The sequence below is a fragment of the Chrysochloris asiatica genome, unplaced genomic scaffold (assembly GCF_000296735.1).
Source record: "Chrysochloris asiatica unplaced genomic scaffold, ChrAsi1.0 scaffold00071, whole genome shotgun sequence".
In the NCBI taxonomy this organism is placed as follows: Eukaryota; Metazoa; Chordata; class Mammalia; order Afrosoricida; family Chrysochloridae; genus Chrysochloris; species Chrysochloris asiatica.
Genome location: NW_006408589.1, coordinates 5,057,258 through 5,084,331, shown reverse-complemented (window position 1 = coordinate 5,084,331; position 27,074 = coordinate 5,057,258). Strand labels below are relative to the sequence as shown.

The 27,074-nt window shown below is 45.7% G+C and overlaps 1 protein-coding gene across 1 annotated transcript in view; it reads left to right on the top strand.

Annotated features, from left to right (window-relative positions):
* Nucleotides 1–27,074, top strand: part of ERGIC1 (endoplasmic reticulum-golgi intermediate compartment (ERGIC) 1) — a 154,698-nt gene that overhangs the window by 87,854 nt on the left and 39,770 nt on the right. The window contains 3 exon segments of the mRNA XM_006864845.1: nt 4,458–4,530; nt 14,995–15,089; nt 24,771–24,895. Of these exon segments, the coding sequence (XP_006864907.1) occupies nt 4,458–4,530; nt 14,995–15,089; nt 24,771–24,895 (293 nt within the window).

Genomic DNA, 27,074 nt, shown 5'->3' with positions numbered 1-27,074 from the left:
GGTGGAGGGTCAGAGAAAAAGAGGAAGACCTCCAGTGAGATGGATTGGTAAAGTGGCAGCATCAATGGGTTCAAGTGTGGCAACAATTTTGAGGTTAGCCCAGGATCGGGCAGTGGTTCGTTCTGCTGTGCATAAGGTCTCTGTGAGTCAGTACTGACTTGATGACACCTAACAACAACAACAACTTGCCTTCCTGTTTTGCATTCATTCTTTCAACAAATGCTTATTTTGTACCTTCTCTGAGATCAAGTCCTTGGGGGATACACATGATTAAATGCTCAGACACTAGCCAAAAATTGATCAGTATGAACTCACTCATTCAGTAACCTCATATGCATGCGAAAGCTGGACAGTGAATAAGGAAGACTATAGAAGAATTGATGCTTTTGAGTTATTGTCTTGGAGGAGAATATTGAAAGTGCCATGGTCTGCCAAAAGAACCAATAGATCCGTTTTGGAAGAAGTGCAGCCAGAATGCTCCTTGGAGGCCAAGATGGCTAACCTTTGTCTCTTATACTTCAGACATACTGTCAGGAGGGACCAGTCACTGGAGAAAGATATCATGTTTGGTAGGGTGGAGGGTCAGAGAAAAAGAGGAAGACCCCCAATGAGATGGATTGGCCAAGTGGCAGCATTGATGGACTCAAGTGTGGCAACAATAGTGAGGTTGGCCCAGGATCAGGCAGTGTTCCATTCTGCTGTGCATAAGGACGCTATGTGTCGGTACTGACTCAATGGCACCTAACAACAACAACAACATGAACTCACTCAGAGGCACCTCAGAATGTGACAGACCTGGCGATCTGCTTCTGAAAGGTCACAGCTTCGAAAACCCTACGGAGCCCAGTTCTACTCTGCACACGTGGAATTGCCATGAGTCTGAATTGACTTGATGGTAATTAGTGACAGCAACCAAGTTAGAGCCTGTTTAAGACCCCGAGGCCACAGTGTTCTTGAGACATTGTCACTGTCTTCCTAGTATGGAGACAGGGAGGCAGGACAGACACAGTTGAGTATGACTAGTGCTGTTGGACACCTGGATTTTGGCTGAGCAGACTTCTGCCTGCAATAATGATTCTTGCCTGCTGAACTGCCCAAGCGTCAGCACAAAGGTTTCAAAGGAGGCCTCTCCCATCCCCGTCGAACCCCTCCAGTCTAGACCCAGCTAGAGCTTTAGAGCACATGTGTAAGCATGGTCCAAGGAACGCAGCCAGCAGATCTAGACCCAGCTAAGTCTGCACTGACCTCAAAAACCCTCCCCATTTTGTGCCTGTTCATCATTACAGTAGCCAAGGGGGAGTTAAGACTTTAGTGGTAAAAATGATTCTGAAATTTGGGTCCTATGTGATTCAGAAAAGGTATAAGATTCCAGGTGAAGGAGGTTCTGCTTGCTCAGTGTGATTCTTGCACAATAGCTGTGATTCTTCAGGTGAGAAGATGAAGGACAGGTGCCACATTTAGATTTACAGTCTCTCTTCTCCAATACATTTATTCAGGAATTAGAGCAAACATTTGAAATTAAGAGCTGTGTTGTTAAAAAAATAAAAGCACCTCCACTCCTCCACAGCCACCACACCTGACCCAATGTGGAACGCACTCAAATGTGAAAAACTGGGGTTCAGAAGGGTATGATGCTACAGTTTGTGTAAAGAATAGGGCGCTTATACATACAAGGGGACTGCCAAATGTTCCTAGAAAAATGGAATGGAAAGATAATGGAATTTTCCCATGTACCTTTGAAAGCTTCCTCACCTATGTTTATATGCCCAGAACTTTCTGGTGGGACACACAGGTTATAACATCGGTGGCCTCTGAACCAGGAAGCTGGCGGTCAGGAGTGAGAGACACACACCGCTGATTTTTCTTATACACCTTGATTTTTTTTTTTTTTAAATCATAGACATATATTACCTATTTGATGTAAAGCAGACTCCTTACACACTGACCCACACAATTCTCCTAAAGGTCTGGAGAAATTGGGAGTCATTCTAGTGCCCTCTGTCCCACCCTCATATATGGGTGTGGTTGTAGAAATGGGGTGAGGACTCTGGGGACATCCCACCCCTCACTTGGGGTCTGAGGTCTGGGGGTTCCTTTTCACAGGGTCTCTGGAACATACCTATTCCAATCCTGCTCTCCGCACACTCCCCAGTAGAATGTGTCCCTGGGCTGGTTGCTCTTGTACTCTAAACCTCCATTTCCACAACTTTGGAAGTCCTGGTGTGGCACTGTAGGATAAGCACTGGACCTCAAGGTCAGTTTGAACCACACAGTTGGCAGTTCAAACCCACCAGCCACTCCTCAGAAACCCTAAACAGGGTCACTACGAGTTGGAACTGACTATTCAACAGCACTGAACAACAAGAAGCCTGTTTAGCAGAGCTCTTGAGTAGTGCAAAAGATTAACATGCTCAACTGCTAACATGGAAGGTTAAAGGGCCATGTCTACCCAGAGGCACCTCAGAAGAAAGACCTGGTGATGTGTTTCTGGAAAAAAACAGCCATTGAAAATCTTGTGAAGCACTGTTCTACTGTGGCACACATGGGGCCATCATGAGTTAGAGACAACCCCATGGAAGCTGGTGCATGGATGTGGGCATGCTTAGCATTGGGCTCATCCCCCTTCAGGGCTGATGGAGGTATGAAGTGATGAGCTCTCTGTGGATAAACCCACAATAGTGCATGTAGTAGGTGTTCCACAAAAACTCATTCTCTTTCCTCTTTGCTCAGAGCAAGTTGGCGCTTGGTTTTAAGGAAAATACAAACTGGCTTGGGTATCTGTGGTGATGGCTTTACCTGTCCAGGAACAGGCTGTTAAGAATGTAGCCAGACCAGCAAGTGGGACCAAAAATTATTTTTTCGTTGCAGGAAAGTAAAGGTCAACCAATTTGTTGACTCACTAAAGTCTCCAACATCTCCCAACTGACAACCCTAGTAATTAGCTAATGCTTGGGTGATTGTCTTTTTAAGCACAGTACCTTTATGGATACTGTCTAATTTAAGTGTTTGCAGCAGTCCTGTGGGGCATGTACTACTATTGTTACCAGTTTACAGATGAAGCTGCTGAAGCACAGAGAGCTTAGGTAACTTGCCCAGGGTCACACAGCAGGTGAAGAGTGGAAACACATTGTGCTCTTGTCTACCACAGTCCTCTGTGATGAGCCCCAGTGAGGCATGTTCAGCTCTCATGTCATAGATTGGAGGGCTTCCTCCCTACCTTACCGTGAATGCCTCCTGTGTGCCCAGCCCCACGCCAAGTGCTGCGGCGAGGCTGTTTTAGTCTTTCAGGATGTCAGTCTATGGGAGAGGCCATCTCAGATAATCAACAATATGTGGAAACACAGAGGAAAGTGTGACCTTCTTCACCTTTAGGGTGAAGAGTGCTTCCCAAAAAGGAGATATTTGAGGTGGGCCTCAACTTGGGTGACTGAGTAGGAGTTCACCAAGCAGAGAGAATGACTGTGGGAGGAACAGTGAGAACGGGTATCCCAGGTACAGGATCCACAGGAAAAAAGTAGAAATGAGGCACCTATTTAGGGAACAGCTCATGGCTTAGCTAGGTGGGTAGGTCTTGGCAGAAGTATCAGGAGACAGGGCTGGAGAGCTGAGTACCAAAGGGTTGGGACTTGATTCCATGAGCAAGGGTAGCCGAGGCCTTATACCAGGAACCACAAACTCAAATATCTCCAGGGGCCAGGCAGGTGAGATCAGTATGAATGCAGTGGGCCAGTTCTGTTCTTTCCATACTCGGCATTTCATACACGTGGGACTTTGCTTCCATCAAGAATTGTCCCTCCTCTTGAAATACAGCTTCAGTACCCTCATTGTCCTCCTTCTGATGGAGATAGGTACAGAACACTGATGGTACCCTCAGTGGATACTCTGCCTCAGCCACAGGATCAGGGAGACAAGAGGGAGTGGTGGGGTCTGTGGCAAACTGGAGTGTGTGTGGAAACAAGGATCAAGTGTTACAGAGAAGCCAAAAATATGGACTTTTTATGTGAGATCTTTGGATTGTTTGGTGTCAGTAAAATTAAAAATATATATACACAAGGGAATTTCTAAAAGCTTGTGGAAAAATTCTATTTTTTTTTTTTTTCGTTTGCCCATGAATTTTTAAAGCACCCTCATATATATAAAGAGAGCACTTTTGTGGATGACCAACTGCTCTTTGCCCTGACCTCTGCTTTCAAGAGCCAGGCTGGGGCCCAGTACCATCTTCCCAGGTAGAGAGGTCAGTCTGGATGGGATAATCAGTAGCAAAGGTGGCCTGCCTTTCTAGAGGGTGGACTTCATATTGAGGCCCCATCTGGTGGCCTATTTCCTTCCCCCTGTAAGCAATTTTTCTCCAAAGAGGAGGACAGGAGAAGCAAGAGGAAAAGGGATGGTCTCCATGTATCAGTACCCACTCCCCACCCTACCCCACCTAACATGCCTGTGGTGTTTTTTTTCTCCAGTCTCTATCTGCTGCTGCTTCTTCATCCTCTTCCTCTTCCTCTCGGAGCTCACCGGATTCATAACGACAGAAGTGTAAGTCAGGCCCCTTGTTGGGACATTCTAGGGCTCTCTGGGATGCCAGACAGGAGGGAGGGGCCTGAAAAGGGAAAGAAACCTCTGAGCCATCCAACTTTGGTTCCCAAACCTGTGGCATTACTGCTCTTCCATTTCTTGAAAGGCTTTGAAAGTCAGAGTTAAAGTGAACGTTGCTTAGCTAAAGCCAATGAGAAAATGGAGTAGGGTGGAAATAGTGAGTTCACAGATGGACAGACATAATTTATTCAGCTCCGCTGTGCCTTTGTTTGGCCAGTGGGCTTTTTCCCCTCTGAATCATCACAGGATCATTTGATGGTAGAGCTAGGAGAGTTCTGAGAAGAGAACAGCTTCCTACCGGAGGGGGGCTAGGCAGCTGACATCAGAGCCTGGCCCCCTCAACTCAACCCTAGCCCCTTTTCTCAGGCCCACACTCAGGAATCCGTGGGGGCTTCCTGACAGCATTTGACTCAGGATGGACCTACCCCTGATTCCTAGAATTATTCATTGTCCGGGTAGCCTAGTAAATAAATGCTCTGGGATGCGTGAACACAGAAATGCCATTGGAATTACTCAGCCCTGGCCCCATCTGCTACCCCTCTGGAAAGGGAATCAGAACCAGGAGCTTCCTGCCCCTGGCACCGCCTTGAAGCTTCGCAGACTCTTCATTTCTTTGTTTACAATACAGAAAGTCATCTTGGGGATGGGCCCTGGACACTCATTCCCCCGCTCAACTCTGGAATTTTCTTTTTCACTCATGGAATTTCTTGGTTTCCTTTAGCCCTCCTCTCAGCCACAAGGTAATAAGAAGCTAAATACATAGACACTTCACCCAAGATGCCCCTGGTTGCTGTACATGCATGACAGCCATGAATCTTCACAGAGTCTAGGGAGGTAGTCGTCCTCTCCTTCTTGTTGTTAAGTGCCATCGAGTTGATTCCAACTCTTACTGACCCTGTGTAGGGTTTCCAAGGAGTAGGTGGTGAATTTGAACCACCAGCCTTGTGGTTCAAGCTGACCTTGCGGTCCAGTGCTTATCCTACAGCGCCACACCAGGACCCCTTTTCCTCTGTTTGCAGATGGGGAAATGGAGGCTCGGACTGACCATCATCATACCATTAGGAGCCCCCAGTCTCTCAAACCTGTGTTCTGAGCAATGTGGGGCAGAGACACATACGACAGTGTGTGGGCAGTGATGCCTGAACCCCCAACCCCATCCCAGGCACTTCGCAGGAGGCTTTTTGCACATTCTAGGCAGTAAGACTAGCAAATTCAAAGGCCCTCGGGCAGGAATTAACTGGTGTGTGTGTATAAAACAGACAAAAAGCTGGTGGAACTGGAACAAAGAAAGCAAGCAGGAGAGAACAGAAACAGAATACACGGACCCAAGATGGGCCAGGCCCTGTGCACTGCCGTACCTCAATGGGCATTCCTCCTTTCTCCTGAGCACCCAGAGAGCAGGGACCAGGTTTACTTTATTAATGTCTTATGTGGGTTCAGTGCTCAGAGTTGCTGAAAATGCCAGTGGTGGAAACAGTCAAAAAAGAATCAAAAGTAGAATGTATCCACTAGTGATAAATGCTCTGAACAAAGTACTAATAAAATACAACAGGAGATTGGAGAGTCAGGGAACTGAAGGTCTGGGATATTTTGTAAGACTTAAACAAGGAATCCTGGTGTGGCGCTGCGGATTAACAAGCTAAACTGCAAGTCAGTTTGAATTGCAAGGTCGGTCGGCGGTTCAAGCTTACCAACTGTTCCTCAGAAACCCTATGCAGAGTCACTATGAATTGGCACCAACTCGACAACATTTAAGAATACGAAGTAAGGTTACTTACCAGAAAGGCAGCTAACAGAGGGCCTGACACATCTTACTATTAGTAGGTCAATGGATCTATTTCTTCTGTCACTTATTGCCTTCATAGTTATTCCCCATGGAACTCCAAAAAGGGCTTAAGGCTATTCAATAAATACACAGTAGAACCCTGAGGATCACAGTTCTACTCTGACACACACGTGGGGTCGCCATGAGGCAGAAGAAACTCCATGGTAACTGGCTTTAAATGTGAATTTCCTTCTCCCTCTTGCCCCCACTCCCTTGAGTTAGAACAGCCTCCCACTCAGGATGTTGGCGGGATGACTTGTTACGCCATCAGTTCGCTCAGCCAGTAGTGAGGCAGGGTACTGAGGCCCCGGGGCGTTTCATACAGGTGGGATTACTCATCACTACCATAAAGTGTTTCTGACAACAGAACTTCAGCAAATGGGGGCTCTACCTGCTTTGAGCGTGTGAAGAAGGGCTGTTCCAACAAGCCGGGACTGCTCATTCTGTTTGCCAAAGGTGAGGCTTGTGCCTTCTCAGGAACACGCTGTGTTCCCACTGCTCAGCCACAGATGGGGTACCTTCTTGGGGACATCCTCTTCCCCGCTCTGGTGGCATCCCGGGGACACTGCGTCACACACAGCCCTAGGAGCAAGAAAGATGAGGAGGGAGATGGGAGAGTAAAGACGTCAGGGCCAGTTGATGAGTGCTTGCCTTGTGTCCGACCCTATGCTAAGCACTTCCCACCCACTTTCAGGGTGAGGGACTAGAGAGAAGGAGGGGGTGGGCATGAGAAGAGATACCTGTCCCAGAGGCTCCATCTATAAGACACTCTCCCCCCCTTACAGATGGTTAAAATATCAAATTATGTGCTATATACAGTTTACCAAGGAGATTTAAGGAGCTTTGGTTGCCTAGTGGTTACGAATCGGGCTGCTAATCTCATGGTCAGCAGTTTGAAACTACCAGCTGTTCCGCGGGAGAAAGATGAGGCTTTCTGCTCCCATACAGATTTACAGCCTCGGAAACCCTGTGCAGGGGCACTGTGAGTTAGAATCGATTCCACGGCACATAACAACAAGGAGCCTTGGGGGTGCAGTGGGTTAAGCTTCGCTCCTCCATGGGGAGAAGTTGAAGCTGTCTGCTCCCATAAAGATTTACAGCCTCAGAAACCCTGGGGAGCAGTTCTACCTGATCTAAAGGATCACTGTGAGTTGAAATCAATGGCAGTAAGTATTCAGTTTACCCTCATAAATTGTTTGTCTAAGGAGTGGCTGGTGGTTTTGAGCTGCTGACCTTGCAGTTAGAAGTCCAGTGCTTACCCTTCTGACTAATAAACCTTTTTTCTTTTCACATTTATTAGTCAAAACGGGTCCTAGTGTTGCGATGCAGGATCACCGTGAGGTTGGTGGTTCAAACCTATCAGCCACTCCTGAAAAACCCTATACAAGGTCACTATGAGTTGGAACTGACTCGATGGCACTTAGCAACAACAACAAGGACTACACAGAAAAATTCAGAGGCTTCTTGGGGGTCTTCCCTTTGTCAGAAGCATCTCGATTCCCATAACCCTCCAGGAAGTGCTGATGGTTTAAGAAGAGCCAAAGGTCGGTTTTTCTCTCCTGGGGACTGACTCTCCCGGGCAGTTTTGTGACCACAGCACGTCAGTTTCCCTGAGATTGTCACCCAAGGAAATGAGGTCACCACTGGTTGGATCAACGTCACTTCAACCCCGACCCATGGTTATCAGTGACATATGATGCTTATTCTGGCTGGGCACAATGGGGGAGGAGGGAGGTATATTTGTGTGGGCTTCGGACAGACTGATAATTATCTTGGGGAAGGTGGCTTCACAGAGTGTGCTGACACTTCATAGTTCCAGGGAGCAGCCCTATCCTCATAGAATGTGGCAGCAGAACGTCCCAGCCTTTGACAGCCTCGTTTTGACGACTCTTCATAATTATTAATCTAAGATCTTTAACAAGAATGATCGTTTGTAAGATAATAACAATCTATTGCACTTTCTTGTTATAATTTCACTGGACCAGAGGCCAGCCACCAAGCATAACACTTTATGTTGATCATCTCAGGTAATACCACTGTGTTGACCCCCCTTTACACTTGGAAAAATGGAGCCACTAGGAGGTAAAGTCAAATAAGGTTAGCAAGTGATGGTAGAAGAAGAGTCAAGACACAGATCTGCTGATGTTTCATACCTCCCTTTCCTGCCCAGAGCATTTTGGAGACCAGGGAGCATGGTTGTTGTTAACCGCCATCAAGTTAGCCCTTAACTCAAAGCCCCATGCACAATGGAACACAACACTGCCTAGTCCTGTGCTAGCCTCATTTTAGATTGTGGGTTGGACTGTTCTGATCCATAAGGTTTCTACTGACTGTCCAAAGTCGGCCTTTCTCCCTAGTTTGTCTTAGTCTGGATGTTCTGTTGAAACCTGTTTAGCATCATAGTAGCATACCACCGTCCACTGAAGGATGATGGTACATGAAGTACATTGACCAGGAATCAAAGCCAAGTCTCCTGCATGGAGAGTTTTGGGGAAAGGACTCCTCATAGGAACATGGGAGCCACTGCTGTTTGGTCAGACTCTACTCAAAGATTTAGATGTACCCTTCTGGAGTAAATGACCAAGCAGGGAGATGTCGTCCATCCAGTGGGAACTTAAAGGCCACCTTGAACCGTGTCCTCAGACACTGAAGAAGGAAACCCTTGCTTTCTGTGGCAAACCCAGAGTGGGGAGGCCACTGGCTTAACCAAGACAAGGAGCCAGGTCACCCTCCAAGCCCAGAGGTTCCTGCCCTGAGACCCAAACTGTGGACCAGAGCTAGGACAGAAGCTTGCTTGGATCTCACCTCCAGGAACTGGGACCATGCTCTTAGCAAAAGGAGGCCTGAAGCCTTTGGGGGCGGGGGTGGGGTTGGGGGTGGCTGTTAGTGTGTGCCAAGATCAGGCTCTGCCTTAGGAAGATGTCTTCTTGTGAAGATGGATTTGCAGTGGCGGTGGTGCCCAAGGCCAGGAGGGAACAGTACCCTAAGGCAAAGGTGCTGAGTAGTTTTCTGGGCCAGTGGGGGGCCAAGCAGAACCAAGGAGGTATGTGGAGTGGAGGGACTTTTTGGGATATCCACTTAGTGGAGAAGGGATACTCTTACTTTTACCTGTAACAAATGGAATTTAAAACTCAGGGTCCCACAAGTGTGTCTGTATAACCTACATCACTCACCTGGCAAACTCTGGCTACCGGCCTCACACTGTATAGGTTTCCACTAAATCGAATTAGGAAACGCAGCAGCGGTCTGACTCGGGACAGGAATCTGAACTATTTAAGTGCTCTTCTAAAAGCTAATGAAATTGTTTTCCATGGATGTCATCAGACTCACGCCTCAACCTAGAATTTCAGAGCCCTCCGTGACATTCCACCTACGCTCCCCTGACCCACACATTTCCAGCCCCCTTCTACCTGTCACCCTACATGGCCACCACTGGGCCAGCTCTCTGACGTAGTGTGGTGTACCCCACCTGGAATGTGCCCCCACCCCACCCCCACTTCCCACCAGCTGGTGCCCTGCCTGCTTCCTGGAGTTTTCACCGTGGGAGCTCACTGGGCCATATCTGCCTGCTCACCAAGACCCCTTCCTCCCTCCGTCCCTTCTGGCAATAGCAGAAGCTATAAGCACATTTAGGGGCTGCAGTCCTGGCATGGCAGTCTGGCTGAAGCTTACCAGGGTGTGACAGGTGGAAAGGACGGAGGAGGCCTTAGGGGGCATAGAGGGAGTGGACCCCAGAGTGTCTCCACACCCTGCATGCACCTGGGGCGTGAGGTAGGGGGCCTCTGAAGATGGCCAACAAGGACCGAGACACCTGCATCACAGGTGTAATTGGGGGCATTTGTCTCTTGGTTTGTAATAGACTGTCCCATCCAGACAGTATGCCAGAACCAAATCAGAGCTCACAGCAACCCCTATAGCCTGCAGTGGAAATGCCCCAGGGGAGTTGGAAGATGATAATCTATACAGAGTGCCACATGTTTTTCTTCCTTGGAGTGGCTGGTAGGCTCAAACTGCTGGTGTTTGGTTAGCAGCTGAGCACTTTACCACGGTGCCAGTATAATGCAACTGTGATTCTGGGTTCAGATCCCACCCCTTCCTGGTTGTGGGGTCTTGACCAATCATTTATATTCCTCTGAGCAAGGTTCTGTGAAAGAAAACAGTAAGCCCTAGTGAATTTGTTGTTGTGTTAAATGAGCTAGAACCCAGTATATTGCCCGGTGTCTCAGAACTGGGACATTTGCTTTAGTTAGAAGCAAAGTCAGCTTTTGTAAGGGACCTTAGAATAAACCAGTTATTGGTGGTTCATTGATAGCATTCTTACCTTCTGCATGGAAAACCTGGGTTTGATTCCTGACCCAGGCGCCTCAGGTGCAGTCTCCACCCATCTGTCAGTGGAAGTTAGAGCGTTATGATGCTCAGCAGGTTTCAGTGGAGCCTCCAGACTAAGACAGACTAAGAAAAAAGGCCTGACAATCTGCTTACAAAAATCAGCTCGTAAAAACCCTATGGATTGCAATGGTCCAATCCACAACCAATCATGTTCTGCATTTTGTTCTATTGTATATAGCGTCCCCAGGACTTCAAGGTCAAGTTTAGGGCAGCTGAAAACAACAGACTATACCAGTGCCGTGCTAAGTGCCTTACATACATTAACCCCAATGTTGTTGAGTGGGCACTGCTAGTGTCTAACTACATGATTTATCAGCTCAGCAAACGTTAATACTTATTAACAGCAGTAACGGAGTCCTGGTGTAGCGCTGTAGGTCAGTTTGAACCATAAGGTCTGCAGTTCAAACCCGCCAGCCACTCCTCAGAAACGCTATACAGGTTACTGACTAGAAGAAACTTAACAACAACAATAAAAATCGTGGACGCCGGCTAGAGGAGACGCAGCAGTTAATTGCTACTAAACACTGTGTTTTGCAGGTTCTCGTTTAACATTCTCAGCAAATCCATGACACAGACACTGTAATTGTCCCTTTTGTCAAAAACAAATCTATGGAAGCTGAGGCTGATAGTAGGTGGCAGAGGACTGGGTTTGAACTCATTCCTTTTATCATAAAGGACCTGTTCTAAACCCTTAGAGAAAAAGACACACCCCTGCCCTGGGCAGCCTGCAGCTTAACCCACTAATCTGTATTCAATCCTAGTTGTGGTGGTAATGTGCCTATCCTAGTGGTGGTGGTAATGTGCCGTAGCGACCCTGTACAGGGTTTCTGAGGCTGTAAATCTTTACGGGAGGAGAAAGCCTCATCTTTCTCCCATGGAACAAGCTGGTAGTTTCAAGCTGCTGACCCTGAGGTTAGCAGCCCGATTCATAATCACTACGCTACCAAAAGTTCCTTAATCAGTCCTGGTAAATAGCTGGAATCTTTTTTCCCTCGATTCTTTCTCCCTCTGCTCCTCCTCCCTTTCTGTTTTCGTTTTTTAAGTAAGGTATATACAGTGAGTTCAGATTCTACTCGATAGCAGTGGGTTATAATATGTACAAAGGGACGTAAAAAATTCCTGGAAAAATTCCCCTGTATTTTAACTCCATTTTCCGTGAACCTTTTGAAACCCCTTCATACAGTGAAACTTGTGAGAACAGGTGGTAACTTGATGGCCTCAAAAGCTTTCTGCCTTTTACCATGCTGTTTTACCACTTTTCTCTCACTATCAGTGGAAAATATTTGTGTTTTCTTCTCTGACAGGTCCCAGCTTTAGCAGGTCTTACTAATATCACATACAACAAAGCCCACATATGTTAAAGGTAAATCTTTACATATGTATATGTCAGCATAACCACCAACCAACCAGATCAAGACCACAGACATTTCCAACATTCTAGAAGGTTCTTTTGTGCCCACTGCCAGTCAGTTCCCCCATCATTATTCTGAATTCTGTTATCATAGATTATTTTGCCTATTTTGAAGTTCCATAGAAAGCTTTCCCAGTTTTACAGTTGAAACTCAGAGAGGTGAAGCAATTTGTCCCAGCAAGGTAATGAATGGCCTCTGTCTGCCACTATCCACAGGCCCCTCCTTGGCCTATATTAGCAAGAGGAGGAGTCAGCCTGGAGGGCTCCAAGCAGTAGTTCATCCACAAAATGTACTTTGTCTTCCAGGTGGGCTGATTTCTGGCAGACTTATACCAGCCCAGCCCCTACCAATAAAGCCAGTTCACCTTGGCACTCCTGCACCTGCGCGTGGGGGCCGTGGGCGGGCACGAGGCACTGGCTGGGTCTGGCAGGAAGCCAGCAGCCTGGCACATTTGCCTTGGACAAGGAAAGCAACCATATTGACCTCATCATGTGCTGGCACTGGCGGTTGAACCGTATTTACCCCAAGCCCTCCAGGAGGAAGACTGGGAGCAGCCAGTTCTTCCCTTACATAACCAGCCTGGCCCAGACTCTGTGGCTGGCACATGGCCATTCCTTCCTACACCTCAGTCCCTTCCTGCTGGGCAGCCTTCAGCCTCAAGGAGCCAGCCTGCCCACTCCACTTTTTCTAGTTCAGAAGACAGGCATTGATGGGCTGGGAGAGGCCTCCTGGGGCCTGGAGGGTGAGCTCACCTTGGTGCCACACCCGGGATTCACCTTGCTCTTCGCTGAGATCACCACCCAAGGATTGGCAGGGGTGACATCATCCCACAATCCCTCAGTGATATGCAGAGGCCCTGCCTAGCCAGGTGGGAAAGATGAGAGGCTTCAAGGAAGCCGCACACTGGGCTGGGAAGAAAAGCTGGGGCCCGCCTTCCCTTGATGACCATTTCCTCAATCACTTAGCAACTTTATTACTCAACAAGCTCCTGAGTTTTAAATTAAGGCTGTAGTAGAAAATGGGTGCTGAAGGCATAGGATGAACATTTAACTGTAGAATAGTCCCTCCTGCTCGAGCTTCCCTTCCTCTCTCTGCTGCCTTTCCTCATTGTGTTCTCTGTTGCCCCAGCTCCCAGGTGGCATAAATGGTTAACCACCCAGATGCACCTCTGAAAAAAAGTCTGGTACATGCTTCCAAAAGCCCACAGTCTTGAAAACCCTACATGACACACATGGGGTCAACACAGTGGCAGTGGGTTTTGTTGTTGTTTTCTCTGCTCCCCACACCTTGTAGCCTCAGAGAGTCAGGCCCACCTCCTTTTCTCCCATGACCCTGGATGCTAAGGGGGAGAGGGAAGGGAGGCGGTACAGGGCCTCAGAGATGCTGGGACTCAAGCACAAGTCACCACCTGTGTTGGGATTCCAGTGCTGCCATTGTCTGCTGTGTGACGTTAAGGATGGTACTCAACCACTCTGAGACTTAGTTTTCTCATATTTAAAATGGGCATCAGCACATTTCACAGAAACAGATGTGACATGACGAATGCAAACCCTAAGCCCCCTGATGAGGACACCTATTGGTTAATGGAGTCAAGGGTCAGCAACCAAAGACTAAAGCTCATCCACTGTGCTCTTATCTCTCGTTCATGAAGCTCTATGCCAGGCAGGTGTTTATGTTAGGTTAGGTGCGGCCGAATTGGCTCTGACCTATAGCAAACCTGCACACAACAGAATGAAACTGTCTGGTCCCGCGCCATCCTCACAATTGTTGTTACACTTGAGCGTCATTTGTATTCCGTCAATTCCTGGAGCCTTGTTTTTAGGAAGGTCTTAGGAGTATTTGTTGAATAACCATGTGTGCTAACATCCCAGAATTGTCCTGTTTCATCCTCTGCCCCTGGCAGCAAGGTGATGTAGTTGCCTGCAGAGTTACTTAGCCTCAAATTGTGCCCATTGTAGTAGACAGATTAACGTCCACCTTGTCCCCAGAACTATGAATATGCTACCTTACATGGCAAAAGGAACTTTACAGGTGTGATTAAGTTAAAGATATTGAGATGGGAGATGATTCTGGATTGTCACTGGAGTCCTTGGAGAGAGAGGCAGCGGGCGAGCAGAGTAAACTATACTGTTGCTATTAAGTGCCGCTGAGTCAATTCCTACTCAGCGACTCTGTACAGGGTTTCTGAGAAGCAGCTGGTGGCTTTGAACCACCGACCTTTTGGTTTGCAGCCTACAGTACCACACTAGACTATACTACTGGCTTTGAAAATAATATTGTTGTTGTTGTGTGCCGTGGAGTCGGTTCCGACTCATAGCGAGTCTGTACAGGGTTTCCGAGGCTGTAAGTCTTTACGGGATCAGAACGCTTCATCTTTCTCCCTCGGAACAGCTGGTAGTTTCGAACTTCTGACCTTGCGGTTCGCAGCCTGATTCGTAACCACTGTGCTACCAGAGCTCCTTCTAGTGGGTAGTATTATCCTCATTGAATGGAAGGAGCTCTCCAAGGTGATGTCAGCTGTCCAGGTTCACATAGTAAGTGCCGCAGCCAGGATTGGAATGGGACTCTGCCTGTGCTCTTACCCTCACCTCATCCTGCCTCCCTGCCCTCTCAGTATGAGGCCACCATTCAGTGGAGAAGGGGACATGTGCTGGCTTTGCCCAGACAAGGGTCTGAAGGATCTGCGTTGTGGTCACCAAGTGAAGGTGTGCCTGCCTGTCCGTAGCCGGGACCAGAGTCCCATCTCAATGAACTCCTCTGTGTTTGTCTCTCCCTCAGCGTGAATGAGCTCTACGTCGATGATCCGGATAAGGACAGCGGGGGCAAAATTGACGTCAGTCTGAACATCAGTTTACCTAATTTGCACTGCGAATGTGAGTATTCCCAACAGCCCCCTGCTCCGGCAGGACACCCCTTCAGGTAAATCTCTCAGAGAGCCAGCCAAGACACATGACATATGAATAGGGCAAGCTGCAAACAGTCCACAGGCTGTGGTACTCTCTACTCTGCTTTTGAGGAAAATGTAGGTATTATGTGTACACTTGGAGATGCATTCAAGAAATTGCTAACAGGGGTTGCCAGTGAGTGTCTTAAGTTATGGTCTCTAAGAGACAGAATCTGGAATGGGGATTCTCATGTCATGATGCATGGGGAGAGGGCTCTCCTGGGGAGGCTGTAAGGAAGGGAGGGAAGCAGAAGACAGGGCAGAAGGGTAAGCAAAGATGTGTATTCCACTGAGGTCTAATCTCAGCCTGATCCCACAGGATCTCTGGAGTGTAAATTACCCCACGATGTTTGCTCCACCCAGTAGCAAGGGGCAAAGCTGTTATTATCCATATTATTGACTAATAACTGCAGGTGTGTGTTCATGTAGGGTGGGCGTGGGGAGGGGGGCAGCGGTCACTTTACCTCCCAAGCATTTCAAGGCAAGGAACCTTGCAGTCAGCTAAGAGCTGACCCAGAAGGTATAGGGCTGAGCTGCTAACAGCCAACACCTGCAGGAGCTGACATGTGGGTGCACCATCCAGTCAAAAGGGTCTGGGTGGAGTTCCAATAGCATTTGTTACAGGGGAGAGTCAAGAAACTTCCTTTTAACTTCCCACCATTTGTTTATGTTAACCAGGAGAATGAATTACTTGTATAAAACAAAAGTCATTTGCAGTTTGATTTGGAGTCTCATGTTGGCTGCTTTGCTTAGTATAACTGTAGGATCTTGGCTAAAGTGACATCTCTAAGCCTCAATTTCCTCATCTGTAAAATGGGATCTCTGACCTGAGGTGTCAGGTGGGCCTGGTGATATGTGAACTGAGGTTTGGCTCTCCCTCTGCCCCAGCCTGGCTACCACTTGCCTCTCTTGTGTTTCCACCCACTCCCTCCCTTGCTAGTACAGAGCACAGCTGAGGGAAGAACATTGGGTGGGTTTCCCACCAGAGACAAGAAGAGAATCAGCTCTGTTATTGCTCTGGAATCCTAGGGTGGGAAGTACGTCATGAATTTGAATCCACTGTGGGCCCCAAGCCAGGGAACCGGTTGGAATAGGTTGGTCTTATTTTCTTTTTCTCTTAAAAAAAATTTATTTTTCTGGCAATTTCTCATTCAGGAGTTGGTTGTATCTCTAGAAGCAGGAAATTCTTAGTCAGGACAGAGGACTGGGAATGGTAGGGCAAGGGAGGGGAGGGATGTGGTTCCAGGCTCTGGCCCAGTTCCGGGCAGCGGCCCAGCAGGGACCAGGCAAGCCTTAGGCTACTGGCAGTACTGCCCTGCTTCCCACCTGGACTGCAGGCTCTGCTCGCCCACAACACCTTGGCTTTTCTTTAAAAGAACTTTAAGTTTTATTACAGAGGGGGAAAATGAAGCATACTAATTATCTTTCCCCTTTGGAACATCCAGAGGGACAGAGAGACAGGAAACTGCCTGTGATTATACCACTCAGCGCTAGTATTGGTTGACATTTTGACGTAATTCCTTCTAGTTGGCCTTCCTTCCATTCTGTGCATTTTTAAGCAGGGCTTAGATCATATTGCATGTACAGCCTCATAGTCAACTTTTGTAAATGGTTTTTATTATACAGGAATACATTTTACAAATTATTTTACAAATACAGACACATTATATTTTACAAATACAGACACATTAAAAAGACAGAAAAATATATAACAAAAAGGTTTTATGTCTCCTTTTCCACCTTTGTATTCCCTAGAATATTTTCTCCAGAGGAAGCCTCTATTATCAGTTGGGAGTCCCTTTCTCCCCACCTTTAGCTGTGTGTGTCTGCAAACACGTATCATATTTGAGGGGTTATTTTTTTTTTCCTTTTTACATAATGGGGGCCCACTATAAGGAACCCTGGGGTTTCTTGTTCAGTGACTATTTTGGTGCTATTCTTATTATTACAAGCAATATTAGTCAAATAGTAACTACAGCTGCCATTTGTCTACCTCTTAGTCTGGGTCAGGCCACATCTTGAATCCTTTGGGATGCATTAAGATGAGAGGTACACCAGGAATGCAAGGCTGACTCACTAATAGACAGTCATTCACTGTAGCACACCAACCCACCACATCAATAGAACAAAGGAAAAGAACCATAGGATCATCTGTGTAAAAGCAGAACAGGCATTTGATATAATCCAACACCCTTTCTTGATGAAAACCCTCAAGAAGATTAGAATAGAACAGAAATTCCTCAATACAAAAGATCAGCAGCCAGCATTATACTTAATGGAGAAAGACTGAGAACCTCCTTTTGAAACTGGGAAGACAAAGGTGTTCATTCTCACCCCTTCTGTTCAATATTGTACTAGACGTTCTAGTCAGAGCAATAGACAAGGAAAGGACAAAGGGTATCCCAATTGGAAAAGATGTAAAATGATATTTATTTCTGGATGATATAATCCCCAGAGTCTACAAGAAAACTTCTAGAGCTAATCAAGGAATTTAGCAAAGTTTCAGGGTATAAGGTCAAACAACAAAAATCACCTGGGTTTCTATTTACCACCATTGAAAAATCTAAAAGAGAAATTAAGGACACAATTCCATTTGCATTAGTATCTAAGAGGTATGGCACTGTGGGTTAATGCGCCAGACTGCAAAGCCGTTCCAACTGCAAGGTCAGTGGTTCAAGCTCACCAGCTGCTCCTGGAAAACCCTATACAGGGTCACTATGGGTCGGAACCGACTCAACAGCACTTTACAACAACAAGAATAAGTTGACCAGAACAAGAGGATAGTGCATGGTTTGAAATCAGGAATGGTGTGTGTCAGCGTTATCATTTCACCATACTTATTACTCTGTGTACTGAGCAAATAATCTGTGAAGCTGGATTATATAAAGAAGAACGTGACATCGGTATTGGAGGAAGAACCATTAACAACCTGCGTATGCAGATGATACAATCTTGCTAGCTGAAAGCCAAGAGGACTTGCAGTACTAACTGATGAAGATCAAAAACTACAGCTTTCAGTATGGATTGGACCTCAATGTAAAGAAAACAAAAACCCTTACCACAGGACCAGTAAGTAACATGATAAATGGAGAAAAGATTGTAATTGTCAGAGACTTCATTTTGCTTGGTTCCACAATTAACAGTCACAGGAGCAGCAGTCAAGAAATCAAACAATATATTGCATTGGGCAAATCTGCTACAAAAGACTTCTTAATAAAGCGTTCAAGAGCAAAGAGATTGTTTAAGGACTAAGGTGGCCTGCTCCAAACCATGGTATTTTCAATTGCCTCATATATGTGTGAAAGTTGGACAATGTACAAGGAAGACCAGAGAAGAATCAATGCATTTGAATTACAGTGTTGGTGAAGAATATTGGAAGTATAGGAGTTCTGGTAGCAAAGTGGTTACAAATCGGGCTGCAAACCGCAAGGTCAGCAGTTCGAAACTACCAGCTGTTCCGCAGGAGAAAGATGAGACTTTCTGCTCCCATAAATATTTACAGCCTCAGAAACACTGTATAGGGTCACTATGAGTCGGAACCGACTCCATAGCACATAACAACAACAACAGCATGGACTGCCAGAAGAACAAATCTGTCTTGGAAGAAGTACAGCCAGAATGTTCCTTAGAAGCTAGGATGGTGAGACTTCACCTCCCAACCTTTGGACACATTAGCAGAAAGGACCAGACCCTGGAGAAGGACATCATGCTTGGTAAAGTGGACGGTCAGTGGAAAAAGGAAGACTCCCCAACAAGATGGATTAACATGGTGGCAGCAACAATGGACTCAAACACAACAGTTGTGAGGATGGCACAGGACCAGGCAATGCTTTGCATAGGGTCATTATGAGTCAGAACTGACTCAACAGCACCTACGAACAACAGGAATGTATCTTATCTGGAAGGCAAAGATTTATATAATGAAAACTATGAAACACTGCTGAAAGAGAGTAAAGAAGATTTAAATAAATGGAAAGATGTTCCATGTTCATGGATTGGAAGACTTAGTTTGGGATCATATTGATACCTTAACAATATCACCTCTAATTCATTGCAATCACACCCAAAATGTCATCAACCATCTTTATAGAAGTAGAAAGGCCAATCCTCAACTGTATCTAGAATGGCAAGAGGCCTCAAGTAGCTGAAACTATATTGAAAGAGAAGAGCAAAGTAGGACACATACTTCCTGATTTTAAAACATATTGTGTTGTACACAGTAATTAAGGAGGCCTGGTGTGGCACTGTGGGTAAATGTGCTGGACGGCAAAGCCAGGTTGATCCTCACAGCACGTGGTTCAAGCTCACCAGCTGCTCCTTGGAAACCCTATACAGGGTCGCTATGAGTCAGAACTGACTTGATGGCATTTAACAACACAGTAATCAAAACAGCCTGGTGCTGGTATAAAAGACACATAAACCAAAGCAATAGAGTTAAGAGTCCAGAAATAAGCATACACATCTATGGTCAACTGATTTTTGACAAGGATCCTAAGTTCATGCAATGGCTAATAAATGGTGTGGGTGCAGCATCATACCTCCTCTGACTTCACAAAGGGGAATAAAAATCAAACTGAAAACCAATGCCTATGAGTCTGAGATCAGACTTGCCTCCACCTTCCAACCTTCCTTACCAATTCTGACACCAACCATCCCTACCACTGCACTCTCTACTTCTCAGTTAAGTTCAATAATTCATTGATGTGGCCATACAGAACTCAGAGACAATACTCATGACTATGAAATTTATTAGGAAAATTGACAGGTTACAATTAATGATCTGAAATGCTCAGGGCACAGTTCTTCCAGTCAGGACAGCCTCTTCTCAGTTATGCCTGAAAGCACACCTCTTGACTTCAGCCGAGCAGTCCTTTGACCTCTGCCCTACTCAGTCAGTGTTACAAAGCTCTTTTAGCACTGCTGATAAGTGCCCAAAGGGCACACCACTCCACTGTAAGCCCCTGTCCAAAGTCACTCAGCGTTAGCTCCATAGTTCAGCAAACTTAGTTCCTCCTATTAAGTTCCTGGAGGCAGCCCACTCTACAAGTGCATCTCCTACCCTAAGACACTCCACTTTACTCACTCTGAGAGCCAAGAATCCCACCGCTGTGCTGTGTCATGCTCTGGCTCTTGGTTCTGCTACTACTGCTTCCCTGCCAATTCTCTAAGGTCACAACTTCCTGTCTCTGGACCAAGGAGGTTCCATGCGCAGGGATCTCAGGGTCCAAAGGACGTGCTCTACTCCTGGTTCTTCTTTCTTGGTGGTAGTGAGATTCTCTGATCCTGCTTCTGAGATGGCTTACTTTATATCCATGTTAAGAGTTCCAAGAGTTTACAGTCACAATTAGCCCTGTTAACAGTCAGTCACAACTGAACCATATAATCCTATGAGCATCTTCCTCCTCCTTCTCTTACCCAGACCCATCAGGAAAAAGTCGTTTGGTGGAAATTACAAAGACTTTGGATAGAAGAGACATTTTCAATAACTCATTACGCTGCAGTGCTAAGTCCATTCGATGAGAAAAGAAAAGTTTTTCTCTTCACTAAATGGTGTTTTGAAAGTTGGATTTCCACACACAGGACAATGAAACAGAAACCATGCCTCACAGCACATGCAAAACACAAAGTCAAAATGGATTAAGAACCTAAATGTACAAACTAAAACCCTCAAATTCTTGGAAGTAGGGGGGAAATGTCAGACCTGGCTTTCAACAATGGCTTATCTAATGCTATAACAAAAGCACCAATATCCAGAGACTAAATAAATAAATGGTACCTTAATAAAATGAAAACTTTTGTTAATCAAAATACAAGATAGCAACTAGGAGAATATCTTCAGAGACTATATATCTAGCAGTCTAAGAACCAAAATATATAACTTCAACAGCTTAACAAAAAACAAATTGTTATTGTTAGGTCTTGTGGAGTCAGTTCCAACTCATAGTGACCCAGTGTACAACAGAATGAAGCAATGCCTGGCCCCATGCCATCCTCACAGTCATTGCTTTGTTTGAGCCCATTGTTGTAGCCACTATGTTAATCCATCTCATTGAGAGTCTTCCCTTCTTTCACTGACCCTCCACTTTGCCAATCATGTCCTTCTCCAGGGACTGGATCATCCTCACTTGTAAGTAGCATTCTGACTGTACTTGTTCTGACAGGCCTTGGTATATTTAATCTTCTTGGCCAACACTGTATGTAATTCATCTTCAGTGTTCCTTATTCATTGTCCAGCTTTCACATACATATGTGACAATTGAAAATATTATGGGTTGGGTCATTTAAAGTGACATCTTTCCTTTGTGATAATTAAAGAGGTCGGAGACAAATAACACATTCATAAAATAGACAAAGGACTTAAAGTGGCAATCCAAAGCACAACAATTACTCTCTATACACTTGGAACAACAGAGGAAGAAGAAGAGTCCGGAATAGGAGAAAGATAGGGAATGTGTGGCTAATTGCCTCCATGAACAACTGCCTCCTTTCCCGTGAAACCAGAAGAACTTGAAGGTGAGCAGTTACCCTACTATTACTGAACATTTTGATCAAAGATTACATAGAAGAATCCTGATCAAAAAGGAAGAAAATATAGAATAGAATTTCAAATTTTCATGGACTCTAGACTTTGTGAAATCATAAAGAGTGGAAGAACCCCTGAAACTATTGCCTTGAGATCATCTTTAAACCTTAAACCAAAAATATCCCCTGAAGTCATCTTAAAACAATAGTTTAGATCAACCAATAAAAATGGCCTGCCTTGAGCATTATGCTTTTAGTAAATATCTTGGTAGGATGAAATTGACAACAGCAGCTCGAAAGATTAGATAGGAGCCTTCAAGGATGCTGAGTTTATATTATAAATGAGGGAGAAACAACTCAGGAAAGGAGGGTGGGAATGGTTGCACAATTTGAAACTAAATTGGACTTGCAAAAACTGTTGATTTGGTGTATGTTTTGCTGTATGTATTCTTGACAGTGACAGCAAGGTATCAAGTTCAGGAGGAGAAAAAATAGGATGAGAAGTGCACACCCATGTTTATTGCAGATTGTTCACAAATAGCCAAAAGATGGAAACAGCCCAAGTGTCCATCCTCGGGTGAATGAATAAATAAAAGGTGGTACACACTTATAGTGAAATACCACTCAGCTATAAAGAGAAGTGTTCTGATGCCTGCTGTCACATGGATAGACCTTGAAAACCTTCACTGCTGAGTGAAATAGGTCAATCACAAAGGGACAAATCCATGAGGTCAAAAGACAACTCATTCATAAAATGGGCAAAGGACTTAAAATTGGACAAAACATATTCCTTTCCAACTGCACTTCCACTTTTATGAAATATCCAGAACAGGCCAATGTATAGAAACCCAAACTTATTGGTAGTAACCAGGAGTGGGAAAGAGGAGATAAAGGGAGTCCTTGCTTAGGAGACACTGAGGTTCTGAGTTTGGGTGGGGAAATCGGTTGGAAAAGGACAGTGGCGATGGTTGTACAATATGATAAACACAATCAATGTCACTGAATTCTACATGTAAAAATTATTGAATGGGCAAATGTTTTATTTATTTTTACCACTAAGGAAAAAACAAAAAAAAATGAGAGGGCCTCTGGCAGAGTAACTAAGATTGTGGTCCCTGGAACAAGGTTCCCTGGGTTTCAATTTAAGTTCTATTCATTTTTCACTCAGACACTCAGACACGTTCCCTAACCTTTCTTGCCTCTGCTTCCCCCGATGTATAAGATGGGATTCATGGTGTTATCTTCCCCACAGAGAACATGCATGCACACATTCATACATAAAAGACACTTAGTTCTAAGGAGCTCTGGTAGCAAGTGGGTATGAGTCAGGCTGATAACCTCAAGGTCAGCAGTTCCAAACTACCAGCTGTTCCATGGGAGAAAGATGAGGCTTTCTGCTCCCGTAAAGATTTCCTCGGAAACTCTGTACAGGGTCGCCATGAGTCAGAACTGACTCCTCAGCTCATAGCCACCAGAGCAATCTCTAGCACATAGTAAGGAGCTGGTTTGATTTTTTTTTTTTTAATCCCATGACAAATCTATGCTAGATGAGGAAACAGGCACAGAGCGGTTAGATAACTTGCTCAGGACACAAACAGAGACAGTGGGAGCTCCTGGGCCCCACTCTCAGCCTTCAGTCTGCTCTGAGCTGCTCGTCCTGTGTGTGAATTCGTTCCTTCTCTTAACCTGCCGCACTGCATTACCTCGGGGTCTGTTCACTTACCAGTTCCCCTGCTGAGAGACACTGGTGGTTTCTAGCTGTCAGATTGCGCAGAGCAGCCCAGAGCACACATCAGGACACATATCTGTGTCTGGAGCTGGCACTGCTGAGCCAAACTGCTTGCATTTCTTTTCAGCTTACCATTACAGCTCCAGCATTTCCTGACATGCAAGCATCACTGGTAATAGCTGCATCACAGTCCTGTCTATGGATGGGCCCTCAGTTTCGCAGCCCCACAGCCGAAACTAGGGCTTCTTCCTAGTTTCCCCTTTGTATTGTTGCCTCACTTTAAAATTGCTTTCAGCTGCTTCTCTGTAGCGCACCCTCCTTTCTAGTGCACCTGCCAGGGAAATTCCTACGTTTCCAGAATCTGACAGATGCCCTCCTCCTCCTGGTCACTTGAGACATCTCAGGGAATGCAGTTGGCATTGGTCTGCCCATGGTACCGATTGGAAAACTGAGTCACAGTGAGGTGCCTGAGAGTCACACACTGCAGTTAGAATCAAGATTCCGGGTCACAGATTTCCCATTTAGTGTCCTGAAGAACTGAGAAAACACTGAAGCTCCTATAGGTCAGAGCTTGCCTGTTCCCTCTGAGCATCCGTCGTGCTGAGTAAGGGAAGATGTGAATGGATGAATGATGGATGGTTGAGCCTATGCCCCCAGTGAGCCCAGACTCTGGGCATTATCAAGCACTACTTACTGTATGTGGCCTAATGCACTAAACTGCAACATCGGCAATTCAAATTCACCAGCCTCTCCTCGGAAACCTTGTGCAGGGTTGCTGTGAGTTGGAACCAATTCGATAGCATTTAACAACTGCTTACTGTATACCAAGTCCTGTTCTAAGCATTTTCTATAGTTATTAACTGTGTAATCCTCATAATAGTCTTCCAAGGAAGCTTCACTTATTATCACTCCCATTTTACAGAGAAGGAAGCTGAGGCATATAGAGAGGTTTAGTGACTTAGCCAAGACCACACAGCTGATTAAAAACCCAGGATTTACACCACCGCCCAAATTCCCTCCAGGGCCTCCCTCCAACCCCACCCCTGGAGTCCTCATCACTAGCACCCATTTGCTTCTGGTTTCCACCAACTAACTCCCTTTTCCCCTTCTTCCTTTTCAGACACAGAAACAGAAAAGTTGTAGGATTGTCTCCTTTTTGTCAAGCCCCCTCTTTCCCCTCTGTTGCCTGATTTCCTCTGATGGTTTGGGTCCCCACCTGTGAGCTTCTGGAGTGCAGGGACTGAAATCCCCCATTCTGCACTCCAAGTGCCTGGAGGGTTAGGGAGAGCAAGGGCCACTTCTCCACCTCCCTCCCTCCTCTGTGGCGTGTATGTGACGGATCTCTCCTTGGTTCCACAGTGGTCGGGCTGGATATTCAAGATGAGATGGGCAGGCACGAAGTGGGGCACATTGACAACTCCATGAAGATCCCACTGAACAATGGGGCAGGCTGCCGCTTTGAGGGGCAGTTCAGCATCAACAAGGTACGAAGACACCACCGGGGGCCCCTCGATTTCTTCCTGTCCCGGAAACTGGAGAGTGCATACTCACTGGGACCCAACAAGCAGGGAGGGAGTCAGAATCGGGGATGGGGGTTCGAGCCCCTGACAGCAGGCTCAGGAAGGGGATATGTGTCGCTAGTAAGGAGACCTGGGACCTGGGTTCAAGTGCCAGTTCTTCCCCCTCTTGACCAGCAACACCCCACACATCACTGGACCCTCTTGGCCTCAGTTTCTCCATCTTTAAGTTGAGGATATGATGATAACAATATAATCATAACATCCACTTCATCAAGTTTGTGTGAGGGTTAAATTAGCTAGTATACATTCATTCATCCAAAGATATTTTATAAGTACTTTTTGTGTTCCAGGGTTGAGGACAGTGGTAATTTGGTAGTGGGATTGTTGCCTTTCATGCAGAAGACTTGGGCTCTATTCTTGACCCATACGTCTCAAACACAAGCACTCATCTATCAGTGGAGGCTTGTATGTCGCTGTAAAACTGTACAGGTTTCAGGGAAGCTTCCAGACAAAGGGGAACTGGGAAAAAAGGATTGGTGATTGACATCTGAAAATCAGCCTGTGAAAACTCTCTGGATCACAACAATTCAATCTACAACTCATCCTGGGGATGGCACAGGACTGGGCAGGGCTTCACTCTGGTGTGCATGAGTCAGGGACAGTTAACAACAATAACAACATGTCCCCTTTGGTATTGATATGTATCAGTGTTCATTGTTGTTAAATGCTATCAAGTTGCTTCTGACTTATAACTACCCTGTAAAGGGTTTCCAAGGAGTTGCTGGTGGGTTTAAACTGCCAACTTTGTGATTAGCAGTCCATTGCCTATCCTACAGTGCCATACCAGGACTCCATATATATCAATATTTATGTAGATATTATTGTTGTTTTAAGTGCCATCAAGTTGGTTCCAACCCATAGCAACCCTGTATAGGGTTTGAACCACTGACCTTGTAGTTCAAACCGACCTTACAGTCCAGGGCTTTATCCTACACCACAATATACATGGAGTCTAGGTGTAGCGCTGTAGGATAAGGACTGAACTGCAAGCTGGTTTGAACTGAAAGGTCAGTATTTCAAACCCACCAGCCACTCCTCAGAAACAGGGTCACAGCTGACCCAACAGCACTTAACAACAACATATATATATATATACATATGTATCTATATATATGTATAGATATAGAAAGAGAGAGAGTTATGGAATTGGTTCATGCAATTGCAGGGTCTGGCAAGTACAAAATTCATAGTGCAGGCAGCAGGCTGGAAACTCCAGCAGACTGTCTGTTCTGATCCTGAGGCAGGCTCCTTCTCTGGGAAACCTCCGTTTTTACTCTTAAGGCCTTCAACAGATTGCATGAGGCCCATCCTCAGTATGGAGGGTAATCTGTTTTACTTAGGCCAGCTGATTGTAGGTGCTAATCACATCTAAAAAATATTTTCACAGCAACAACTAGACTTGTGTTTGTCCACACAGTGAGGCACTGTAACCTTGCCAAGTTGACACATACAACTAACCATCACAGATGGGGAGAAAAATCACATCTTTATTTTTACTGAGCTCCAAGTCAAACTTAGCATGTCCTTGTCTGATAGATATGGATAACAAACCATAGCACATTAGCAGTCCCTGTGACATTTCCACCAATAGGAATCATTGGCATCTTCATGTCCCATTACAGCTGTTGCAGATCATTTTGAAGCACTATTTACATTCACCAGGGCTTTGAAATTTAATTGTCATTCAGCCTACCACTAGATCTCATTAGTATGCATTTATAAAGAAGCGTATTCAAACTTTTTTTTTTTTATGACTTTGATATTATTTCTTTCCTTTTTTTTATCCTATGTATTTTATTTTCTGCCTTTAACACACTTGAAGCATTTAAAACATAGGACTCACCAGACCAAAAGGATTCACAGCCCCCCAAAAGCATTAAGAGCCAAAGGTCTAGAGAGATGTTATCCAGGACTGGTAGGCCGGATCCCCAAGGCATTCCAATGTTGAGCAGTAAGGAGATGAGGAGGTCAAGAAAAGGTCCAAGAAGGAGCGGCCAGGGAGGTGGGAGGAAACAAGTACAGGCAGGTCCTGAAATCTAGAAAAGAACATAGATCAAAGAGGAGGGCTACCACCCCGAGATCT